The sequence below is a fragment of the Miscanthus floridulus genome, chromosome 8 (assembly GCF_019320115.1).
Source record: "Miscanthus floridulus cultivar M001 chromosome 8, ASM1932011v1, whole genome shotgun sequence".
NCBI lineage: Eukaryota > Viridiplantae > Streptophyta > Magnoliopsida > Poales > Poaceae > Miscanthus > Miscanthus floridulus.
Genome location: NC_089587.1, coordinates 4,737,850 through 4,758,016, shown reverse-complemented (window position 1 = coordinate 4,758,016; position 20,167 = coordinate 4,737,850). Strand labels below are relative to the sequence as shown.

The following is a 20,167-nucleotide window of genomic DNA, read 5'->3' as shown; positions in this document are numbered from 1 at the left end:
CACCTCATTCAGCCTTATCTCCAAAATTTATTTCATTGATTTCCAGATTTCTATAAAATATATGCCCTCTTGGAAACACAAACCACTGCAAATTTAAATAACATATATAGTGATGAAGCGTAGAACGAATACAAATTAACAGTCAGTAATTTCTTTCCGAAAATCTACTCTGATTTCCTTCTTTCTGAAATCTACTCTGATTTCCTTCATTCCTCCCCAACCTTGGATTGGATCTCACTAATTATTTTTTCCTTTATTTACTGATGATCCAAAGGTTAAGGTTTACTATTACACGAGTAGTGTTCTTCTCCGAATTAGCCAAGGCGACCGTCTCCGACTCACTACTCGCTGCCTCTCCTCTCCGTCCCGTCGCTATAAAGCTCTAGCCTTTGTCGCCGCCTCTTCACGTGCACGCCACCACCTCCCATGCAAGAGCAGTAGGCGCAGCACGGCCGTCTCGTGTCCTCCTCCGTGCACGCCGCCTCTTTTCGATCGACTCGCCGCGCGCCCGCAGCTAGTCGTTCTTCGGTAGATCCATGGCCGTGGATAGTCCCCCGCGGCCGGCGCCGCAGCGGCGGCAGTCCGAGGCCGGCGCGGGCGGGCGCCGGACGGACAAGCACGGCCGCCGCCTCGAGGTGTACAACGAGGTGCTCGCCCGCCTGCGCTCCTCCTCCGCCGCCGCGGTCTCCCCGGCCTTCGAGGATGCGCTTTGGGCCCACTTCCACCGCCTCCCCGCCCGGTGAGCCGCTCGCTTCGCATCGCTTTGGGGATCGATCGAGATTTCCCGTGATCTGGAAGGCCCGCTGCGTTGCGTTGTTCCGATCGGCTGAGGGCCTGACACGCATGCGTTCGATCGCTTGCGCAGGTACGCGCTGGATGTGAACGCGGAGAGGGCGGACGACGTGGTCACCCACCAGCGGCTGCTCGAGGAGGCGCGCGATCCGGAACGCCGGCCCGCCTTGTCCGTGCGCGTCGTGCAGGTCAGAAATCCATCCGTCACCCATTGGATCGAAATGGATCCACTGTAATCACATGCTTGCATGTCGCACACGCGTCAATCTTGATTTGCGCTTCCTTCAGAAATCTGTGCATCGTTTCCTGACCAAGTACCAAGTAACCTGTTCGATAATACCAAAGCTTAAGATTGTAAGGGCACTCACAATGCAGAAACTACGGTAGTTTCTATAGATATTAATTGGACTGCCACGTAGGCAATTTGCTGATGTGGCAAGTGATTTAATGAGGAGAGAAAGGATAAATCCAAGAAACCAGATCTAACTAAGAAACTGGGTTTTCACGGTTATCGATGGACAAGAAACTACTCGTAGCCCATTGGGAGAGCAAACATGGTTTCTATAACTACTTATATCCTGTAGTGTAGAAAATCTTGCACTGGGAATGATAGTTTCTCGTACGATGTCCTATGCTATAGAAACTGCTAATAGTTTCTTGCATTGAGAGTGCCCTAAAGATGCACTTTTTATGATGTTATTATCCTTTTGTTCCAGGAGTTCACACACCTTTTCGACATATTTGATCCTACCAATGAGTGTATGTAGAGCTTGTAAAGATATGATGCACCTTTGTGTTGATGTTTTTGGTTTAGCAATTTGTACATTAATTCTTTAACCTGTTCGATGGCGCTAAATAAAGTTTGGAGGTTACAAGAGAGCATTGATCGTTTCTTTTTGGTCGTTAAACTCATTTCTTGGATAGGATAGATTAATTAAAGGTGATATGTGATCGTCCATGATTTCTGAAACAAAATTGTTATTTCCATGCTTGCTCATCAGGTTTCTAGGATTATTGATGGTGATACGGCCGATTCTTGTGATCCTGACATGGAGACAGTTGCTTCTAATAATCATGTGGCTAGCCAGATGTACGTATCATCATATATAGATCAGGATAAAGTTTGTTTCTTTCATGCGCCTATAGATCTTCTTGGTTTCTTTTGTATGTTATAACGTCGTGCACAACGTTTTTCAGGGCTCACCCACCCCCTGCATTTGGTTCTTCCTCCAATCTAGAGGCGCTCGGGCTCGAAACAAATGAAGGTGATGTGAGGAGCACCAATGATATTGATCACAGTGTACATCTCATTTCCAGGTAAACAATTTCCTATGGGATGCTGGATTTTAGGTTTTTTCTTTCCTTATTTGTTTAGCATTTCAGGATGTATATTATAGACAGGTTAACGATGAATAAAATCACCTTTCTGGACCCCCAATAGACTGTTTATGATATTTCAGAGTTGCAGTTTTACAAATGGCTAACATGGCTAAATTGTGGTAGTATTTACCTTTCGAAGAGTGCATTTTTTCTTTTAATAAATGAGTGCAGTGGACAGTAATCTCTAATGCTTTGCTGCGAATCGGCTCCATATATGTCTTGACGTGCCTTTTCTTTAAAAACACTGATCTTAATATGTGGATATGTACTATTTTCCTTGAATACAAGAAAATCCACACTTTCTTAAGTTTGATATATATATGGATCCTGGTTAGGGGTGGAAGCATCTCCAAAAAGGCCGATACTTGCCTTAGCTAGCATCTTTAAGCTTTTTGTCTCATTCTGGTTTGATGACATTGCATGAAACTGGTAGATTATCATACGTGGAGGCCTTCACTTTTTTTTTGAAGCGAAAGGCCTTCACTTGTACTGAGTACTTGCCTTAGCTAGCATATTTAAGCTTTTTGTCTCATTCTGGTTTGATGACATCGCATGAAACTGGTAGATTATCATACGTGGAGGCCTTCACTTTTTTTGTTTTGAAACGAAAGGCCTTCACTTTTACTGAGTACATAAAACTTAAGCTGACAATATTTAGCGACATATAGAGCCTGTTGATATGCAAACAATTTGAGCAGTTATATTCTCTGTTAACTCATTGTTCTCTCTGTTCTGAATCTTGCAGGCCGATGCATGAGATAACTTTTGCAACTATTGATAAGCCAAAGCTCCTTAGTCAGGTAGTCACACTTCTTTAGCAGTGTCAAAATTCTCTGACACGGCTACTCACAGAATTAGCCCTGGCATACTGTTGATAGAGCTAGCTAAATTCAGTAAATTATAAGAAGCCAGCATGTAATATACATATAATGAATGAAAAATAGTTTTAACAAGGAACTTGGTAATAGTAGGAAGAAACTAACAAAAAACATTAAGGCCATTTCCAGAGTAAACTTCTGTTCTGAACTGGCAACTACTTGCCACCTGACACTTCATCTATATCTATACATTTTTACAGCTGACCTGTTTGCTTGCTGAGCTCGGTCTTGACATCCAAGAAGCACATGCATTTTCAACAATTGATGGCTACTCATTGGATGTATTTGTTGTCACTGGATGGCATCTTGAGGTACATGTTTCTCTCTGCTTCCATTATATCGATGAAATTGGTTATTTGCAATTAAGGCTTCTTTTAGTTCAGCAACGTGTAATAATTTGTGCTACTATATTAATATTTTTATTTTGCTGCAACTTCTAGAGTACTGAGCAGCTACAAGGAAAGTTGCTTCAGAAATTTCACAATGCTGAGGTATAAGCTTCCTTCTTCCCTTTCTTTTGTGAAGCTGTTAACTCCATAAAAAGCAACCTACCTTTTGCTCTCATGGCATTACTTAAATTGTTCTCTCTGCATTTCTTGAGAAGTTAGTTTGTTGAAGCAGATAAAAAACTTTAATTCTATCTGAAACAAATGAATACAAAAGATCTTGTGATTGGCAAGGTGCAAACCTTGATGGATACCATGAAAAGTGTTACTTTGAACGTTTCATATATGGACACAGTGCTTCTATAGTCATTTGTTCTGAAATTATGAGCAATTGTTTAACTGTGGTAAGTTAGCTTTCTACAGACACGAGCTTGGCCTGTATCAGGCTCATCATCACCATCATCAGAAGGCCCTCAAGGTGGACAAGGTATACCATCTACAAGTGTTGAAATTCCAACAGATGGTGCAGATGTTTGGGAAATTGACCTTAAACTGCTCAAGTTTGGAAGCAAAGTTGCTTCCGGATCAAATGGCGACCTGTAAGTTTAAGTTTTCCTTACTCAATAACGTGGAAATGGGAACCTATTCAGAGCTTCATTTGATACTTGGGCTTGCTTAGGTACCGTGGAACATACTGCAATCAGGACGTGGCCATCAAAATAGTGAGGCCTGAGCGCATCAGTGCAGATATGTACCGAGATTTTGCACAAGAAGTGTACATCATGAGGTTTGTTTGAAATTTTTTACTGACATGATCTTCTTTCCAAAGACAGTTGCATCTCCCAGCTACAATTAATTTCAGTAATGTTGAAGATGTCAAATCCCTAGTGTAGGTTTTAATAATAGTTCATAAATGCCTCTCAACATTGTTAATCATGCAAGATTTATACATGCTTGCAGAAAGGTCCGTCACAGGAATGTCGTGCAATTTATTGGTGCCTGTACAAGACAACCAACGTTGTATATAGTAACAGGTATACTATAATAATGAGATTCATCTCTGCAGTAGGCATGCCAATAAATTTCTATGGTGTTTGATCCCCTTACCCCATTTTTGCATTTCCTTGTCTCAGATTTCATGTCAGGAGGGAGTGTCTACGATTACCTCCACAAAAATAATAATGCTTTCAAGCTTCCTGAAATACTGAAAGTGGCAACCGACATCTCTAAAGGAATGAACTACCTGCACCAAAACAACATAATTCACCGTGATCTCAAGACTGCAAACCTTCTCATGGATGAAAACAGGGTCAGTTTTTTTTCCAAAGCCCTAAATCATGTTTTTTTTTAAGAAAAAACTTCGTAAAAGGGCATGTAGTTCCTGGACTTCACTAGAGGAAAGACTTAACCCAGCTTACGAGTGAAACTGGGCACCAAACCATGCAACTACACAGTTAATTAAAGGGAAACCAGCGAAAAACTTGAGCATGGCAGTCTAGATGACTAACTCACCAACTCACAACAGAATCATATTGTTTGTTTGATTTAGAATGTGCAAAGCTATCTTTGTTGTGATTGATGATTGATAGATCTCAAAAAGTAATAGGTCATATTTTGCAGGTTGTAAAGGTTGCAGACTTTGGTGTTGCACGTGTGAAAGACCAATCTGGAGTGATGACTGCAGAAACTGGAACTTACCGTTGGATGGCACCTGAGGTGCACTGTCATGAATATGTATTTCAGAAGAAAAAAACAATGCATATTTGTCCGTTTCTTAAATAATGATAATGATGCTATTATTGAAATTTCAGGTCATAGAACATAAGCCCTACGATCACAAAGCAGATGTTTTTAGCTTTGCTATTGTTCTGTGGGAACTGCTAACCGGCAAGGTAACTGCAGTTGCATTCTTCTACATGATTATGCACAGTTTCTGTTTTCTATTTTTAGTTTGTATATAAATTACTCATAAGAGTCTATTCATTTTCAAACTTTTTGATTCCTCAGATCCCTTACGAGTACTTAACACCACTGCAAGCAGCAATAGGTGTTGTTCAGAAGGTAAGTGCATTTGGCTTCCGTAGTTACGTTATTAGCAGCCCTAAGGATATGACCTAATGGAGCATATTCGTAGGATACATACATCTAGGTGATGCTGTAGTATTTTATTCAGTTCTTATTTTAGGTAACTGCATGTGCAGACACTTGGGAGCAGGGAGCAGTGCAATTCTGTTAGGAAACAGTCTTTTAGAAGTGATGCCAGGCTTTGCTCTTTCAGGAAGAGCCATTTAAATACTGGACCATCATCCTTGGCTATGCATTTGTTTATTAAAAGATTATGTATATAGATGAGATTAGAGGAACAGGTTCATTCTGTATGCTACAAGTTCTGATGGAAATAAGAAAAGTAGAAAACTTTATCACTAAAGCACATATTTAAAGCAATGGGAATTGCATTACTGCCACATAAAAAAAACTGTGTACAAAACATACTCTTAGTTGTTGATTTCAAGTGAAACAGGTAGCCGTGACAAGCTAGTTCCTCCTTTCTTTTCTTTTTTGTTAAAAGAAATATTGAAATATTTTGTTTCAGAGCTTTTTGTAGAGATTTTTACAGTTTCTAGTAATTTTTTTGGGTAAGGCCAAATTATCTGCTCATTTTGAGAGAGACATTTTTTCTCGATCACGCAAAAGGTTTGCGCGTCTTTGTATTAAGATAGAGAAAAAGTTTAATACAACACGCCTTAGCGGCGCCCTAGGGGGTCAGAAGAATTGTACATGGACGCTCAGACTCATTATGAACAACTTGATTCATCCACACGCGTTCTCTGCAGGGTATTAGGCCAATGATCCCAAAAGACACCCATCCCAAGCTTATCGAGCTGCTTCAGAAATGTTGGCATCAAGATCCAGCTGAAAGGCCTGACTTCTCCGAGATACTGGAAATCCTTCAGAAACTCTCCAAAGAGGTCAGTCCTGCATTTCCGGTTCTCACTTCTAGTTTATCAATCACACGTCTAAACAAAATTATCATGATTTTATTCTACAACGCGAAAACCAAGTCGTCAATGTTTTTGCTGCTTAATATTACTCTCCAGAACTGAGCATTGTGATGTCTTAACTTTGAAACAGGTGAGAACTGACCCTGAGGGTCGCCACAAAACAAAGTCAGGTTTTCTTGCAGCGCTGAAGAGAAGCCACTGAACTCTGAAGGGCATGCACGATAGTTACTCCAATGCAATGTTGGTGCTTGATGCACACTGTAATCACAGCATGCTTGTGAAGTTCTGATGCAATGGAATAGTGTGTTTGTACAGTCACGATTTTCTCGTGTAATTGCAGTTGCTTTTCTCTTTTTGGCTCAATTGCCTTTTGTTTTGTTTCTTTGTCTCATGTATGTAATCGTAGATGTTTTTTGTTGAATGTCCTAACGACAGACATAGATGAAATGTGCTGAAATAAATTCCTACTAATGAGATACAATCCTCTTCATGTCATAGATGATAAATTTTCTGCTGTAGTTGTACAGAAGTGTCTGCTTGAAACAACTGTTTCAGCGATCTGTTAATCAAACGTAGCTCTTGACTGATACATTTTGACTTCTGGCACAATCTCAAGTGCAGGATTGTAAACAGACTGCATAATGCTTCGAGGAATGCTTCAGCAAATCAAAGATTCGACTACATGTACAACTGAACTCTTCATCCTACTCCCCTCGGAAATACTAGCTAGCTATCATTCGTCACCTTTGAGCTTCCTGACCTTGTCGAGGAATGCTTGACGGCCGGGGAAGGGGCTGGCGCCCTGTCCGCCTTTTCCCGGCGTCCTCTTCTCGTCGAGCATCTCGCCGGCGCGGCTACCCCGACCCAGCCCTAAAATCTCCTTGGCCGTCCTGATCTGAGCCTGCTTCCTCGCCGACGACGACCCCAGGACGCCGCCGTCCGCCACGCCGGCATTCACCCCGAGCATGTCCATCTTGGCCGTCCTCACCTGCTCCTCCCTCCTCATCCGCACCCGCTCCCTCCTCTCGTCGCGCTTCCCCCCGGCGCCGTCCGGGACGTCGAACAGGGAGCCCTTCTTGGCGCCGCCGCCGGTGGAGCTGTTGCTTTGCTTCTTCCGGGCGCCCTTCCTTGGGATGCGACCGCCGTAGGATGTGCCGAGGAGGCGGAAGTCGAGGCGGCCCCACCCCTCCTCGTCGGAGAGGTCCCACCCGAAGCGCTCGGCCATCTCCTGGAGCGGCCCGTCACCGCCGTCGTCGAAAGCGTAGTCGTAGCCGTCAGCATCGCCGCGGAGGAAGCGGTGCGCGTGCTCCCACTCGACGCGGTCGACGTAGACGGGGTCGTCGAGGACGTCGCGCGCGAGGCCCGCCCACGGCGCGGTGTCCCCGTAGTCGAGCTCGGCCGCGACCCACCGGAGGTACGACGGCGGCAGCGTGCCCAGCATCTGGCCCCTGTGCTTGCCGAACTCGATCACGCGATCCCTCGCCGGCCGAGACGACGGCGCCGGTGGAGGCGGAGGCGTGGGCGCCGGTCCCGCTCTCGGCGGCCTGGCACGGCACTGGCACCGGCGCCCGCGGGGGTGGGTTGTGAGGGGAGGGAGGCGGATGAGGTGAGGAGGCGCCGTTGTGGACGTGGGTGTCGGCGGAGCCGGGGAGGACAGGCAGGGTCCGGAAGCGGTCGGGACCAGCATCGTCGCGTGCGCGGCGCGGCGCGGCGGCAGGCGACCGAGGCGTGGTCTCTGGTGGGGAGTGAGCCGCCGCAGCGCACAGATGGAATTATCCGCTCGTCAGTCACAGGCTGACAGCTCGGCGCGGCGCGATGGTATGGATAAAAAAAGGCGGGCACATCGTGTCATCTCTCACCTCATCCACATCCATCAGGCACCAGCACAGGCTGCTCCGCCAAGCCCAAGCAGCGATGCCAGCGGTGGCGTCCCTACCGGCGCCGCCGGCGGCAGCCCAGCGGCGGAGGTTCTCCCCCGTGGCTTCGGCCTCGCTGCGCCGGGTCGCGTCGGGCGGGGGCTCCAGCTGGCGGAGCGAGCGGCGGCTCATGTCGGAGCTGGAGCGCACGGTGACGGCGGGCGCGGCCGAGCGCGTCATCCGCAGCTACGTCGGCACCAAGTCGGAGCGCGCCGCGCTCGCCGCGCTCTCTAGGCTCCTCATGGACTCCGACCCCCTCGCCATCCCGGTGCGCCCCCTCTCTCAACTAAACCCCTCTCACCTCAAAGAGGCAAGCCGTACCAAGAAAGCTTCGTCATTTTTGAAGTTTTATCCTTGTCATTACAATCTGTGAACAATAGATTCAACTTTCGCTAGTTGTTAGCTCTGAATTCGAGCGACCGTAGTGTTAGTTTCTGAGTGCCTTCTTCTGATGAACTGTCATTTCATTCATACTTGTGCATGTGCATGCCAAGGACATTTGGAAATGTGTTAGCTTGTTAAACTATATTTCAAATTCCAAAATGGTTTGCGCACAAACAAAAAATCATCACCTGATTCGTTATCCACTAGTAACTTCTATTGTTGTTGCAGTTCTATGAGGCGGTCACACAGGCCCGGTGGTTCAAATGGAGCTCTATCCATGCTGCTGCAGTTGCGGCCTTGCTTGAAGCCAATGGAAGCACCGGAGAATCAAGGTCTCTCATCTCCGACTCCATCTCGCAGCATCTCCAGTCCACCAATGAGGTAGCTCTCTTCTACTGCGACCTCATGGCGGCTTTCTCCTCTCGTGGACTGAAGGACAAGGCGATGGATTTTTACGCTGAGCTACGATCCATGCCGCTCTCTGGGCGCAAGACCTACATGGCAATGATAAAGTCCTTGTGCCTGCTGGGTCTGCCCACTGAGGCCGAGGTAACACTTAGGGAGATGGTGTCTCTGGGGTACCAGCCTGAGGCCTTCCAGTTTGGGTCGGTCGCGAAATGCTACGGCAAGTCTGGCTCGCTGGCCGACATGGAGAGGGTTATTGCGTCCATGGCAGATGCCGGTATCCGCTTTGGCACTGGCGCAGCGGACACTGTGCTTTCATGCTACAGCTCCTGCCATGATCATTCCAAGATGCTGGCATGGTTGAAGAAGATGCGGAAATTGCGCATCGCACCGACCACGAAGGGCTACAACTTTGTGCTGAACTCATGTTCCTCACTTGCTTCGGTGGTTCAAGAGCTTGGTCCTTCACTTCCACTGTCAACGACTGGGTTGGTCAAGAGGCTCAAATCTGTATCTACACTGGCAGCAGAAGTCGAGCTGGTGCAAGAACTCCTGGCCTCCTCATCGGTGCTGGACAAGGCGATGGAATGGTCAGAAACAGAGGTGAAGCTGAATCTCCATGGATTCAGTACAGTTTCAGCCTATGTGCTGATTCTGCAATGGGTGGATGCGGTAAAGGGTCGCACGTTGCCATTGGAGGTGTCAGTGGTGTGTGGCATTGGAAAACACAGTGATGTCCGAGGTGAGCCTAAAGTGCGTGAACTGGCACAAGAGGTACTGAGCCGGATGGGGAGCCCCCTACAGCTGTCTACAAGGAACAAAGGGCGGCTTGTGGCAAAGCGAGACAGGGTGAAGCAATGGCTGGCCAGCTTTCCAGTGCCTGAGGAAGGCACAGATCAATCGCCTGATGCAACGAGCCAACAACCATTTGTATTTACACTTTTCAGAAAACTTGGGCAGTTTTTTTCCAACCTCGTGTAGATTTTCAGATGAATTGCAAGGTAGCTCATGCTGTAGAATAATGCAAATTACAAAGTGTATACAAGACTCTCAAAGATGTCTTGGGCTAATCCCTGTACTGATGTTGGAGTATTATGCCTCAACTAGCTGCTTGATGCTGATGGGACTGACAAACTGTGCTGGTCCATTGTAGAAAGCAAGTCCCGCAAACTTGGAGGTAGCTTGGGTAGGGTGCAGCAGGTCCCAGAAGAGGTATTTGCTGCGATCACTGCAGCAGCTGGAGATGGGGGTGCACCCTATCTCAGCATTGAACCTGCCACCACCGCAGCATGCACTCTTCACTTCCTCCAACCCTGCAGGCAGAAAGTGAGCAAATCTGCAAATATACCGGAGAAAGAGGTGGCTAATCACTGGCATGCGTGGTTTCGTATCTAGAATGCTCCTGCTCGGTTGTTGCAACTTACCAGCGGCATGTGGGCTTTGAATCAGACTAGAGACAAGCTGATAAGCACTGCCAATGGAGTACTTCATGCCCTGCATTTCTGAGCTGAGATTGCTGAACAGGTCCTTGATTCCATCATTCAGGCTCTTGGCTATCTGATTCAATCGCTCAACACATTCTCCTGTTGGGTTCTGACTTCTCAGGTATGGACAGCACCCAATCAGTGGCACGTTGATCACAGCGAATTTCCTCGCTCCCAAATGGTATAATGTCTGCACAACGAACATACGGTTATAGTGAATAATAAAGCATCGACTGGTTTGTCAGCATGTCAGTTGAGTAGCGAGTCAGAGTTGAAAAGAATATCTCAAAGGCTGAGTTGCTTGCTAGGCACCACAGCATATGGATTTCTCTGTGTTGAAGAGTATAGGCCAGAGTTCTTACTTTGACATGGCTATCATACGTGGAGATCATAGCTTCAGAGAATTGCTGAATTGCAGTGGAGTCTGGTGATCTGTTCTGTGAGAAGAAGTCAAATGCATCATTCGACCCGGCGCTTATGAGGAAGATGGATTTTGACAGCGAATCCGCCACTTTGCCAGCACTCAATCTGTTTGACATCTGGTCTTTAAGGTCTGAGAAGTACCCTATCTGCTGGGTCATGTTGATTGTAGAACCCTGGCATAATGACCATTTGGACCTTGATGTTAGTGTTTTTCTTCGAAGAAGTAATCATGTTGTTACTTGGTAATGCTGATTGTACTAGTGATTTAATTTGAAAAGGAAAAAATGTCTTGACAGGCCCAAGCGTGCTTCACTGAATTTATGAGCTGAGTACAAAAGTTGTTATAAATGGTTGAACTTCTGTGAACGATCTTTTTTCAACATTATGTAGTAACTCATCACTTGATATACGGATACAATTAAAATTATATAAAGTGTGTGCATTGATGACACGCATTACACATACATAGTACTTGAAGTGTACCATAAAGGCAGCCTAATAAGCCTAAATTTGCTAAAACGCCTTCTGTTTTAAGAATCAAATTGCCTAATAAGCTTCCTTGACAGCAAAACTAAGCTAATTGAGAGATTTGTCTAGTCAGAAACTGGAGCATGATTCTTACTTGAGAACCCTGTTCGCTTATGCTGAAATTTAGCTTATGCTGATTTATTATGAGAGAAAAATAATGTTCGTTGGCTGCAAAGTAGTTCAAGATTGAAGCAAGATTTATATGTCCCAAACCAAAAGACAAAAGAATTTGATGCAAGGTGAAAACAAATGTACAGTAGAGATAGACATACAGTGGAATCAAGAAGACCAGAGCCTGCAGAAGCGAAGTTGGCTCCGCTCATGTAAGCTGCTGCAGCTGCCATCGTCGTGTTCCTCGTCACCTCACTGCTGCTTCTGCTGCTGTTGGCAGCAGTCGCCGCCATGAGAGAGAGGTAAGGTGGCGGGCTCCCGCTGAACCCCATAGCAATGGCTGCAAGTTTTGTCAAAACGATACTACAAGAACATAAGGTACTCTATCATCATAACTTTTTTTTTTCTGTCAGCTTCTGTAAACTTATAAGTCCTTTTGCAGCATTGTTTGTGAGATGTCTGCACACGCATTGCAGTTATCAGTACTTACCCAGGAAGTCCGCGCCGATGAGGCCGTTGCTGAACCTGCCGGTGGGCCTGCCGCCGGGGAAGTCCACGCCGTTGTGAGGGAAGTCGGCCCTGGCGATGCTCCACGGCAGGTAGTCGTTGTTACCCACGTCGGCAGTGGAGTCGCCGAAGACGTACACCGCCGGGACCTTCGCCGCCGCGGCGCCGCTCGCCGCCACCGCCAGAAGAAGCATCCCGTGCAGCGCAGCTCGTTGCACAGCCATGGATGGCCACGGCCAACGACCGGAGTAGTGTGTCTGTCACTGTGTTGCACGATGCTGTCGAATCCAGAGAGCATGTGAGCAAATTTATATAGATGGGATGTGATTGCACCAATTTATTTGCCAGAGGTAAGTAAAGTAAATATAAACACACAACTAACCGAATGAATTGATCATTAGCTGTCGTGTTCCTTTTGTGCTACTGCTAGTAATGCCATTGGCAGTGCGACTCCTCATGGTCAGTGACTTGCTGCTCTGTTACCTATTCATGCTTTTTGGTACTGTACTAGTTTCTTTCAAAAGGCCATAAGAATAGAATTCGGATTCTTGAGATGATGACAAGTCGTTCTCAGAATAACACCCTTTAGAACGCAAGTTTTTCATAGAAATCTTGTAATGAAATTTTTATATGAATCGGTTTATTTCCATAGAAAAAAAACAGGAAATATGAAAACAATTCCACATTCCAAAGGAGGGCCTAAGAGAACTGAATCATCTGCTCCATCTGGTCGCATTATTTTTCCATGATTTTTCAAGAGCCGATTTTGACAAATATTTTTTCACTGGAATTAGAATATACCAATGAATTTAATGGAACTAATTTTAGAACGCACCCATGCTTTTATGATTTCAAATGCTATATCCGATCAAAGTTTCAGTAGTTTGATTGAACCTTGTCCCAAGTGCCAAATATTCATGACTGAAGGTGAAGGGAGTATCTTTTTTGTCCTTCCAATATCCACAAATGAATGACCAGCAGGATCTATTTTTAGTTTACCAGAGCCTTTGCACTTCAATTATGCAGGGGATTGAGATGCTGTCATTGGGATAATTTAAAACTGGAGCTATTCTCTTGGTAAGGGCTGTCCCAATGCTTGTTTTGGCTTCAACATTATGGGCCTCTTTGGCAGGGCTCCGGCTCCCGCACCTATCGGTCGCCCATGGGCCGATAGGTGCCAGGGCAAGCCGGGGCCGCGGAGCCCAAAAAACGAGCTTCTCCGGCTCCGGAGCATGCCCCTGTTTTACCATCTCTATGCTATCGTGATTTCTGTGACTGAAGCATGCTATACGCGCATGCATAATGATTACGAATCAGCTGGTCTTGATATAACTTGACTTTATGTGTCTATATATGAAAAAAAAACATCTAAAAATTATGGGGACGACTAGCGTCCGGACATCTGGCCCGAGACCCGCGTTCAGACGCCCGCGCTCGCACAAACAAACAAAAACTAGCACGCCCCCGCTTGCGCCTAGGTTTTCACGTGCCCATGCGCCCACACTACCAAACATGGGCTTATCACGCGCATTGCAATATTTGCAACACCCGATCTACCTTTAAAATATCTAGATGCAACACTTGCAATATACATCTGAAGATAAATGAAACACTTGAAACATACTTCTGAAAACACTTGTAAAACATGAAAACAACTTGAAAATCATTGCAAACATACGTAATATCCAGATAATTGCAGCATATGTGAAAACGTATGCAACATCTAGATAAACACATTTGCAACAATACATCCAAAAACACAAATGAAATATTAGGAACAGACCTCTGCAACATACGTGTACAACCATTGCAACATATGCAACATTCTGATATACTTTTGCAACATTCATCTGAAACAATTGTAACATATCTCTGAAACATCCGAAACACTTAAAACATATGCTTGCAACATGCGTTTTTAGCACATCGCAACATCTCCTTGATACTTGCAAAATGGAGGCTCGCCGGCGTGTGGAGTTCACCGAAGGCAGCCGCACTGTCACCACATTGACCAGATGGACTCCACCTACTATTAGGCCGGCGGGGACCCGTTCGTGACCGTTGGTATCGTGGGCTTGACACGCAGCCCCCCACAGCCCTGTTGCCGGCGCTGCAGTCCCCACCACCATTGGATCTCTCGCCACGCAGTGGATATGGTGGAAGGAGCAGCGAGGCAGAGTGGGGCGGAGGCGCGCAGTGTGCGATGCGGGCGAGTGGCCACCCCGTCAGGGGGCTGCGCCGCACGGCTAGGGTACCGCCGGGCCAGCCATGCGCAGCGTGCGGAGGTGGTCGCGCTTTGGGCCACATCGGGAGAGGGAGAGAGAGAGAGAGAGAGAGAGAGAGAGAGAGAGAGAGAGAGGAAGAGGAAGCCGGGGAAGAGACGCGGACAGTGCAAAGCCAGCGCGCGTCGACCGGTGGGGGTGGGAGCGGCGGCCACGGGTACAGAGCGGAGTGCACGTCAATGATTTCTTTTTTTGCGATGCGAGCGAGTGGTGCGAGCGATGACGTGTAGGAGCGGATAAGAAAGCCTCGTGGGCATCGCGGCCCGACATCCTGGACAGAGCATTATCGAAAAATTATGGATTGGATATGTTTTGATAGTTTATTTATTTGAACCTATAGATGCTAACACATTTTTTAAAAACTGGATCATAGAAACTACTCGAGAGAGATCATGAATATATTTTTTATTCTGTCCAATTTTGTCTCAACGCTCCGAAGATAAATGATTTCAGAACAAACCTTTCGAAAAAAATAAATGATTTCAGAATGTCCAGAGGTCTCGAGCATGTTGCATATGCCTGAAACTCGAGACTTTGGCATTTGACCCATCATGAGAAACGGGTTTCGCAGTTTTACCATCCCTCAAATTGCTTTCGCAATTTAGCCATTATGAAATGGATGCAACCTGCTGGAATACACTTTGTGTAGTTTGAATTCGTGAAAAAAAAGACGCCGGCTTCCATTCCTACCCCTGGCGCTGTTACTTTCGTTCCATCAGAACGGATCGAACAAAACGGATCGGCCCTCTCCTCCATCCCCATTGCTGGCCTTCCCCACGCCGCTCCCTCCCCGTGCCGGCGCCAGCGCTGGCCTTCCCCACGCCGCCCCCTCCCCTGCCGGCACCGCCTTGCCACCACGCTGGACCCCTCCCGTGCCAGCGCTGGCCTTCCCCCACGTCGCCCCCTCCCCTATCGGCACCGCCCTGCCACCACGCCGCATCCCCAGGCCATCCAAGCGCCGCCTCCGGCCTAGGCCAGCCTCAGCTCCGCCCTAGGCCGTGGGCCAGGCCTGCGCCCAGGTTGTAGCGCCAGGCCGATGCGTCCCTAGCCGACGCGTCCACTAAGCTGGCGCCTCCCCCATGGATTGCAGTTGGAGTGATCTAATTCCTCGGTATGCACTCTCTCTCTCTTGTATTTGTAGTCCACGAACGTAGTTCGAAACGCTGATAGAGTTGTTCGAATAGAAATTTAACTATATTTCTTGCATTCGCTTTATCCAGGCTCGATGTGGAGCCTAAGCTTAGATTAGAGTCTGTAGCAGACACTTGTCATGTTGGTCACAATACAAAGGCTGTAGACTATGGATGTGGTGATGTTAGTGGCAATGCATTGGCTATAGAATATTATGGAGGTGTTGAATGGGACAACCTGCAGATTGCTGACACAAATGATGAAGAGGGTGAGGGCAGGCAAGAAATAATTGATGAGGATCAATTATTTTGTCTTTTGGGTTTGAGAACCGAGGATGATGAACATCGATCTCAAGAGCAGCAGGCTCAGCAGGCTTCTACAGAGATGGAAAACGGGCCTAAAAATAGGAATGCCACTATTGAGGAGGAGATTGACACAGCTAGGGCTGCCATTCCTGTTGACGATCATGTGCCAGGGGAGAGAATCTTAGTCTATGACCCAAACAATCCTTGTATGGACATTGGCACTGTGTACCCTAACATGAAAGAATTCAGATTGGCTATGAGGCAGTTTGCAATAAATGAGGAGTTCGAGCTGCACATAGTGAAATCTAAGCCACAACGGTACATTGGGGATTGCAATGTAGAAGGTTGCCCGTGGCATATTGTTGGAAGGAGGCAACCTAATGGGGCAACCATTAAGGTGTTTAACTAGTGGCTAACATTTTTCTACATTTTTTTGTTGCTGGTCAATATCTAATTCATTGGTATTTTGCAGGTCACATGTTTGATTTCTCGGCATACATGCTCTTCTAGTGCAAGGAGGAAGACCACCACTCCAACAAGTGGCTGGGTAGCATCAAAGGCTATTCACCACCTTAAGAAGACTCCCAACATGGGCCCTAAAGAATTGCAGAAGAAGCTACAAGAGAAACACAAGTGTGAAATTCACTATGACACAGTGGCGAGGGGAAGGAATATTGCCTTGAGGGAAATATTTGGCAGCTGGGAGAAGAGCTTCCAAATGTTGTTTAGCTGGAGGGCAGAGGTATTGAAGCGGTCACCAGGTAGTGTGATTGAAATTGACTTAAAGGAGGTAGATGGCAAGGTTTACTTCCACAGATTTTTTCTGTGCATTAAGTCCTTGCATTGAGGGTTTTTTAGAGGGTTGTAGGCCTTATCTGAGCATAGACTCAACTGCACTTAATGGTAGGTGGAATGGACATTTGGCTGCAGCTGTTGCAATAGATGGTCATAATTGGATGTACCCTCTTGCTTTTGGTTTCATAGATGGGGAGACAATAGATAACTGGACATGGTTCATGACTCAGCTACACAAAGCAATAGGAAACCTACCACTACTTGCTATTTGCACTGATGCATGCAAAGGTTTAGAGAAAGCTGTTAGAGATGTCTTCCCTAATGCTGAGCATAGAGAATGCTTTAGGCATCTAATGCAGAATTTCATAAAAAGATTTGGTGGAGACATTTTTTCAAAAATGTATCCTGCAGCTAGGACATATAGGCCTGAAGTTTTCCAATATTTCTTCCATGAAATTGTGACTGCTTGCCCTGAAGTATTGGAATGGCTTCATAACCACCACAAATTGTTGTGGATGAGAAGTGCTTTCAATCAAGAAATTAAGTGTGACTATGTTACCAACAATCTTACAGAGTCTTTTAATAACTAGATTAGAGATTGGAAGGATCTTCCTGTAGTTGAGCTTGCTGATAAAATTAGAGAAATGCTAATGGTATTATGGAACAAGAGAAGGTTGATTTCAGAGAGACTTGAGGGTAACATCCTACCTGGTATCCTAACTATACTGAAAGCAAGGACTAGGGGATTAGGAAACCTAACCGTTGTGAAGGCAGGTTGTTTTGCTGCAGAAGTACATGACACTACCAGCACACAAAATAGACATGTTGTCAAGTCATCCTTGCATGAATGTACCTGTCTTGAATGGCAGCACACTGGAAAGCCTTGTCGGCATGCTTTGGTCTTGCTATCAGCCCAACAAAGTGCTGATGTAAAGTTGGAGGACTTTGTTCATGACTATTACTCTGTGTAGAGGTTCAAAAATGCATATAAGAGGCTTATAGAACTATTTCCAGATAAGACACAGTGGCCAAAAGTTGATATTCCTTTTCCTGTTGAGGCACCACTTGATAAAAAGGGTGTTGAAAGGTACAGGAAACTGAGAATTAAAGGTTGTTTGGAAGGAGGCAGTGCTGGCAAAACCAAGAAGGTTGCCAAAGAGGCTGCAAATGAAGCTGACAAAGATGCTGAATTGGAGGCCAGTGAGGCTACTAAAGGTAAGAGGCAACTGATTAGAGGGAAAAGGAAATGCAAGAGATGTGGAGAATTGGGACATGGAGAAACTAGTTACAAGTGCAGACTTAATGGGACTAAGAAACCACCAAAAAGGAAGGCTAGGCCGAATACAACTAAGTATGGCAAAAATGCTAAGGTCCCTGTAAAGAGAGCAAAAAGCATGTTTCTGGGGAGCCTGACAACGAATGTGGCCAAGCCCCACCAGTCACAAGTCCCACCAGTCACAATGAATATGGCCATGTCCCACCAGTCACAAGTCCCACTAGAACAAGGGAAACACTACAGCATGATAGTCCTAATAGGTTGACACGAAGGTACAAGTGTCCAATATTTTGTTATTCATTCATATGTCTAATATTTTGTTTCATTAATTCTCCTCCTTTTTTCCAAATGTCAGACAACTTAATCTTCTGATGGAGGAAGAAACAAGTCCTCAGCCAATGCACAGTCTGATGGGAGAAGACACAAGTACTCCCAGCAAGATACAAGGAAAAATAATGAAGAAGACAATTGCAAAGAAGCTGATGCCAAGGAAGAAACAAGTCATCAGCCAACCCAGGAGTTGAACCTCCAGAATTTGCATAATGTAGTCTGTTTCCACAATCTGTTGTATGTGGTATTGTACTTGACAATGTAGTCTGTTTCTAGAACTTTGATTTCACCTTTGAAACTTGTGTCGTCTTGTGGAACTGAAGTATGTGGTATTGTACTTGACAATGAATCCAGAATTTGCATAATGTAGTCTATTTCCAAAATATGCAAAAGTGTGGCTGCTGTTGAAACTGTAAACTTATTGATGCTCATGCTGGTGGAGTTGGAGTCATGGAAAGCATTCCAGATTGAGTCATGGAAAGCATTCCTATACTGTTCTCTATTTGCATCCATGTTCTCTGTTTGTAGTCAATCAAGGAACAACATGCACAAAATAGCCAAAAGCTTTGGCTGTTGGATAACACAAATGACAAGAAGATAGATGAAATTGGACCCAAAAATCGTTCTTGGAAACTTTCTCAAGATTCTAACTAAAACAACACGCTTGTAGCTGCCAAACATGATTGAAAATGGTAGCTGCAGAACTAACAGGATCAGACCGAACTAATAAGATCACGTTCACAGTAGCTGCAAAAAATTCAAAAAAACTGAGTTTATTAACTGAGATTACTAACTGAGAATGTGCCATGAGTAGAGTATGAACTGTAGTTTCTAGAGCAGCTATTGTATTACCTTCAACAGATCAGTAGCAGTAGCATTACCTTCAACAGATCAGTAGCAGCTATATATGTTTGATTTTTGCAGGAGGCTTAAAAATCCAGTCACCAGCACAGCAGGTACAATGAAGCAACTAACTTCTTTCTTAGCTTATGATACACACAGTAGCAGATGCCATACAGTTATGTCAGACAAATGGAAACATGTACAGAATGACAAATGGCACACAGAGATAGGAAAGCATTCTAGATTCATGACACAACACACAGAGATAGGAAAGCATTCTAGATTCATTTATTTCAGCACACAGGTTCTACAATTACAGAAAGCACACTCATCACCCACTCTTAACAATTCTATACAAATTGGTCACTAGTACAAGTGCACAAACTAATATCAAGCATTTCAGCAAGAACACAATCTCTTTAGCTATTCCTGTCAGGTACTTCAACTGCTCTAGTTGTCCACCATCTCCCTTGGTATGTTCTTCTGGTTGTGGCATCTTAGTGCTCTGAAAAATAGGCTGATAAGAGGGTGGCACATGCTTGTTATCAACCAGCCATTGCTCATAGTCCTCCCACTTCCAAAAGTCACATCCACCACCATCCATCTATCAACAATGCAAAGAAATTTCAATTGACTGAACAATACAACAAATGAATTACAAACAAAATGGAAGAAATCATAGAACCATTCGAGTTGAACAGATGTAGAACATGCGCCCATAGTTCTTCTCTGTCTTTGCCATCAATGCCTTGACAATGTGGCATTTGCATTTATCACAGTGGACAAGAGGGAGACTGACTCTACTCCCAGCCCTCTGGATGGCCCCCGTCGAACTGCTGCTCCCATCCATTTGGGCGGCGCCGAAGTGGAGCAGTGCTGGCTAGCGCCTACAGTGGAGGTGGAGGCGTGGGGGCGAGCCTGCACCAGCAGGGGAGGAGAAGGCATGGGGGCGGGCCTGTGCTGGCAAGGGAGGAGGAGGCTTTGGGGAAGCCCAGCAATGGCACGGGAG

At 45.7% G+C, this 20,167-nt stretch overlaps 4 protein-coding genes and 1 pseudogene across 5 annotated transcripts; 3 read left to right on the top strand and 2 right to left on the bottom strand.

Moving 5' to 3' along the window:
- The first annotated feature begins 362 nt into the window (after positions 1–362).
- Positions 363–6,749, top strand: LOC136475549 (serine/threonine-protein kinase STY46-like). The gene is made up of 16 exons (XM_066473043.1): positions 363–739; positions 866–980; positions 1,794–1,882; positions 1,990–2,109; positions 2,918–2,972; positions 3,251–3,361; positions 3,491–3,541; positions 3,860–4,035; positions 4,116–4,223; positions 4,397–4,470; positions 4,570–4,745; positions 5,057–5,152; positions 5,248–5,328; positions 5,444–5,497; positions 6,271–6,405; positions 6,569–6,749. Exons 1-16 carry the CDS (start codon positions 537–539, stop codon positions 6,638–6,640), a joined length of 1,716 nt encoding a protein of 571 aa, XP_066329140.1. The 5' UTR covers positions 363–536; the 3' UTR covers positions 6,641–6,749.
- Positions 6,750–6,952: 203 nt separating this feature from the next.
- On the bottom strand, positions 6,953–8,134 carry LOC136475552 (uncharacterized). The gene has a single exon (XM_066473047.1). It carries the CDS (start codon positions 8,123–8,125, stop codon positions 7,172–7,174), a length of 954 nt encoding a protein of 317 aa, XP_066329144.1. The 5' UTR covers positions 8,126–8,134; the 3' UTR covers positions 6,953–7,171.
- A 119-nt stretch (positions 8,135–8,253) lies between these two features.
- On the top strand, positions 8,254–10,257 carry LOC136475550 (pentatricopeptide repeat-containing protein At2g17033-like). Its single transcript, XM_066473044.1, has 2 exons — positions 8,254–8,622; positions 8,967–10,257. Exons 1-2 carry the CDS (start codon positions 8,254–8,256, stop codon positions 10,122–10,124), a joined length of 1,527 nt encoding a protein of 508 aa, XP_066329141.1. The 3' UTR covers positions 10,125–10,257.
- On the bottom strand, positions 10,136–12,639 carry LOC136475551 (GDSL esterase/lipase At5g55050-like). Of its 2 annotated transcripts, XM_066473046.1 has the most exons (6): positions 12,579–12,639; positions 12,180–12,474; positions 11,851–12,029; positions 10,990–11,223; positions 10,568–10,817; positions 10,136–10,456 (listed from the first exon to the last, which is right to left on the bottom strand). In XM_066473046.1, exons 2-6 carry the CDS (start codon positions 12,418–12,420, stop codon positions 10,236–10,238), a joined length of 1,125 nt encoding a protein of 374 aa, XP_066329143.1. In that variant the 5' UTR covers positions 12,421–12,474; positions 12,579–12,639; the 3' UTR covers positions 10,136–10,235. The 2 variants fall into 2 exon arrangements, with proteins under 2 accessions (XP_066329143.1, XP_066329142.1); XM_066473045.1 differs by having other exon boundaries at positions 10,136–10,817.
- A 3,198-nt stretch (positions 12,640–15,837) lies between these two features.
- LOC136468453 (uncharacterized) lies at positions 15,838–18,250 on the top strand (annotated as a pseudogene).
- The last annotated feature ends 1,917 nt before the right edge of the window (positions 18,251–20,167 follow it).

Coding starts and splice junctions, on each gene's coding strand:
- LOC136475549 (XM_066473043.1), top strand. CDS start 537: ATGGCCGTGGATAGTCCCCCGCGGCCGGCGCCGCAGCGGCGGCAGTCC. Junction 4,471..4,569: donor AACGTTGTATATAGTAACAG/GTATACTATAAT, acceptor TCCTTGTCTCAG/ATTTCATGTCAGGAGGGAGT. Junction 5,153..5,247: donor ACCGTTGGATGGCACCTGAG/GTGCACTGTCAT, acceptor TTGAAATTTCAG/GTCATAGAACATAAGCCCTA.
- LOC136475552 (XM_066473047.1), bottom strand. CDS start 8,125: ATGCTGGTCCCGACCGCTTCCGGACCCTGCCTGTCCTCCCCGGCTCCG.
- LOC136475550 (XM_066473044.1), top strand. CDS start 8,254: ATGGTATGGATAAAAAAAGGCGGGCACATCGTGTCATCTCTCACCTCA. Junction 8,623..8,966: donor CCGACCCCCTCGCCATCCCG/GTGCGCCCCCTC, acceptor TTGTTGTTGCAG/TTCTATGAGGCGGTCACACA.
- LOC136475551 (XM_066473045.1), bottom strand. CDS start 12,420: ATGGCTGTGCAACGAGCTGCGCTGCACGGGATGCTTCTTCTGGCGGTG. Junction 11,224..11,850: donor CTGGTCTTCTTGATTCCACT/GTATGTCTATCT, acceptor TCATTATGCCAG/GGTTCTACAATCAACATGAC. Junction 10,818..10,989: donor CGTATGATAGCCATGTCAAA/GTAAGAACTCTG, acceptor TTCGTTGTGCAG/ACATTATACCATTTGGGAGC.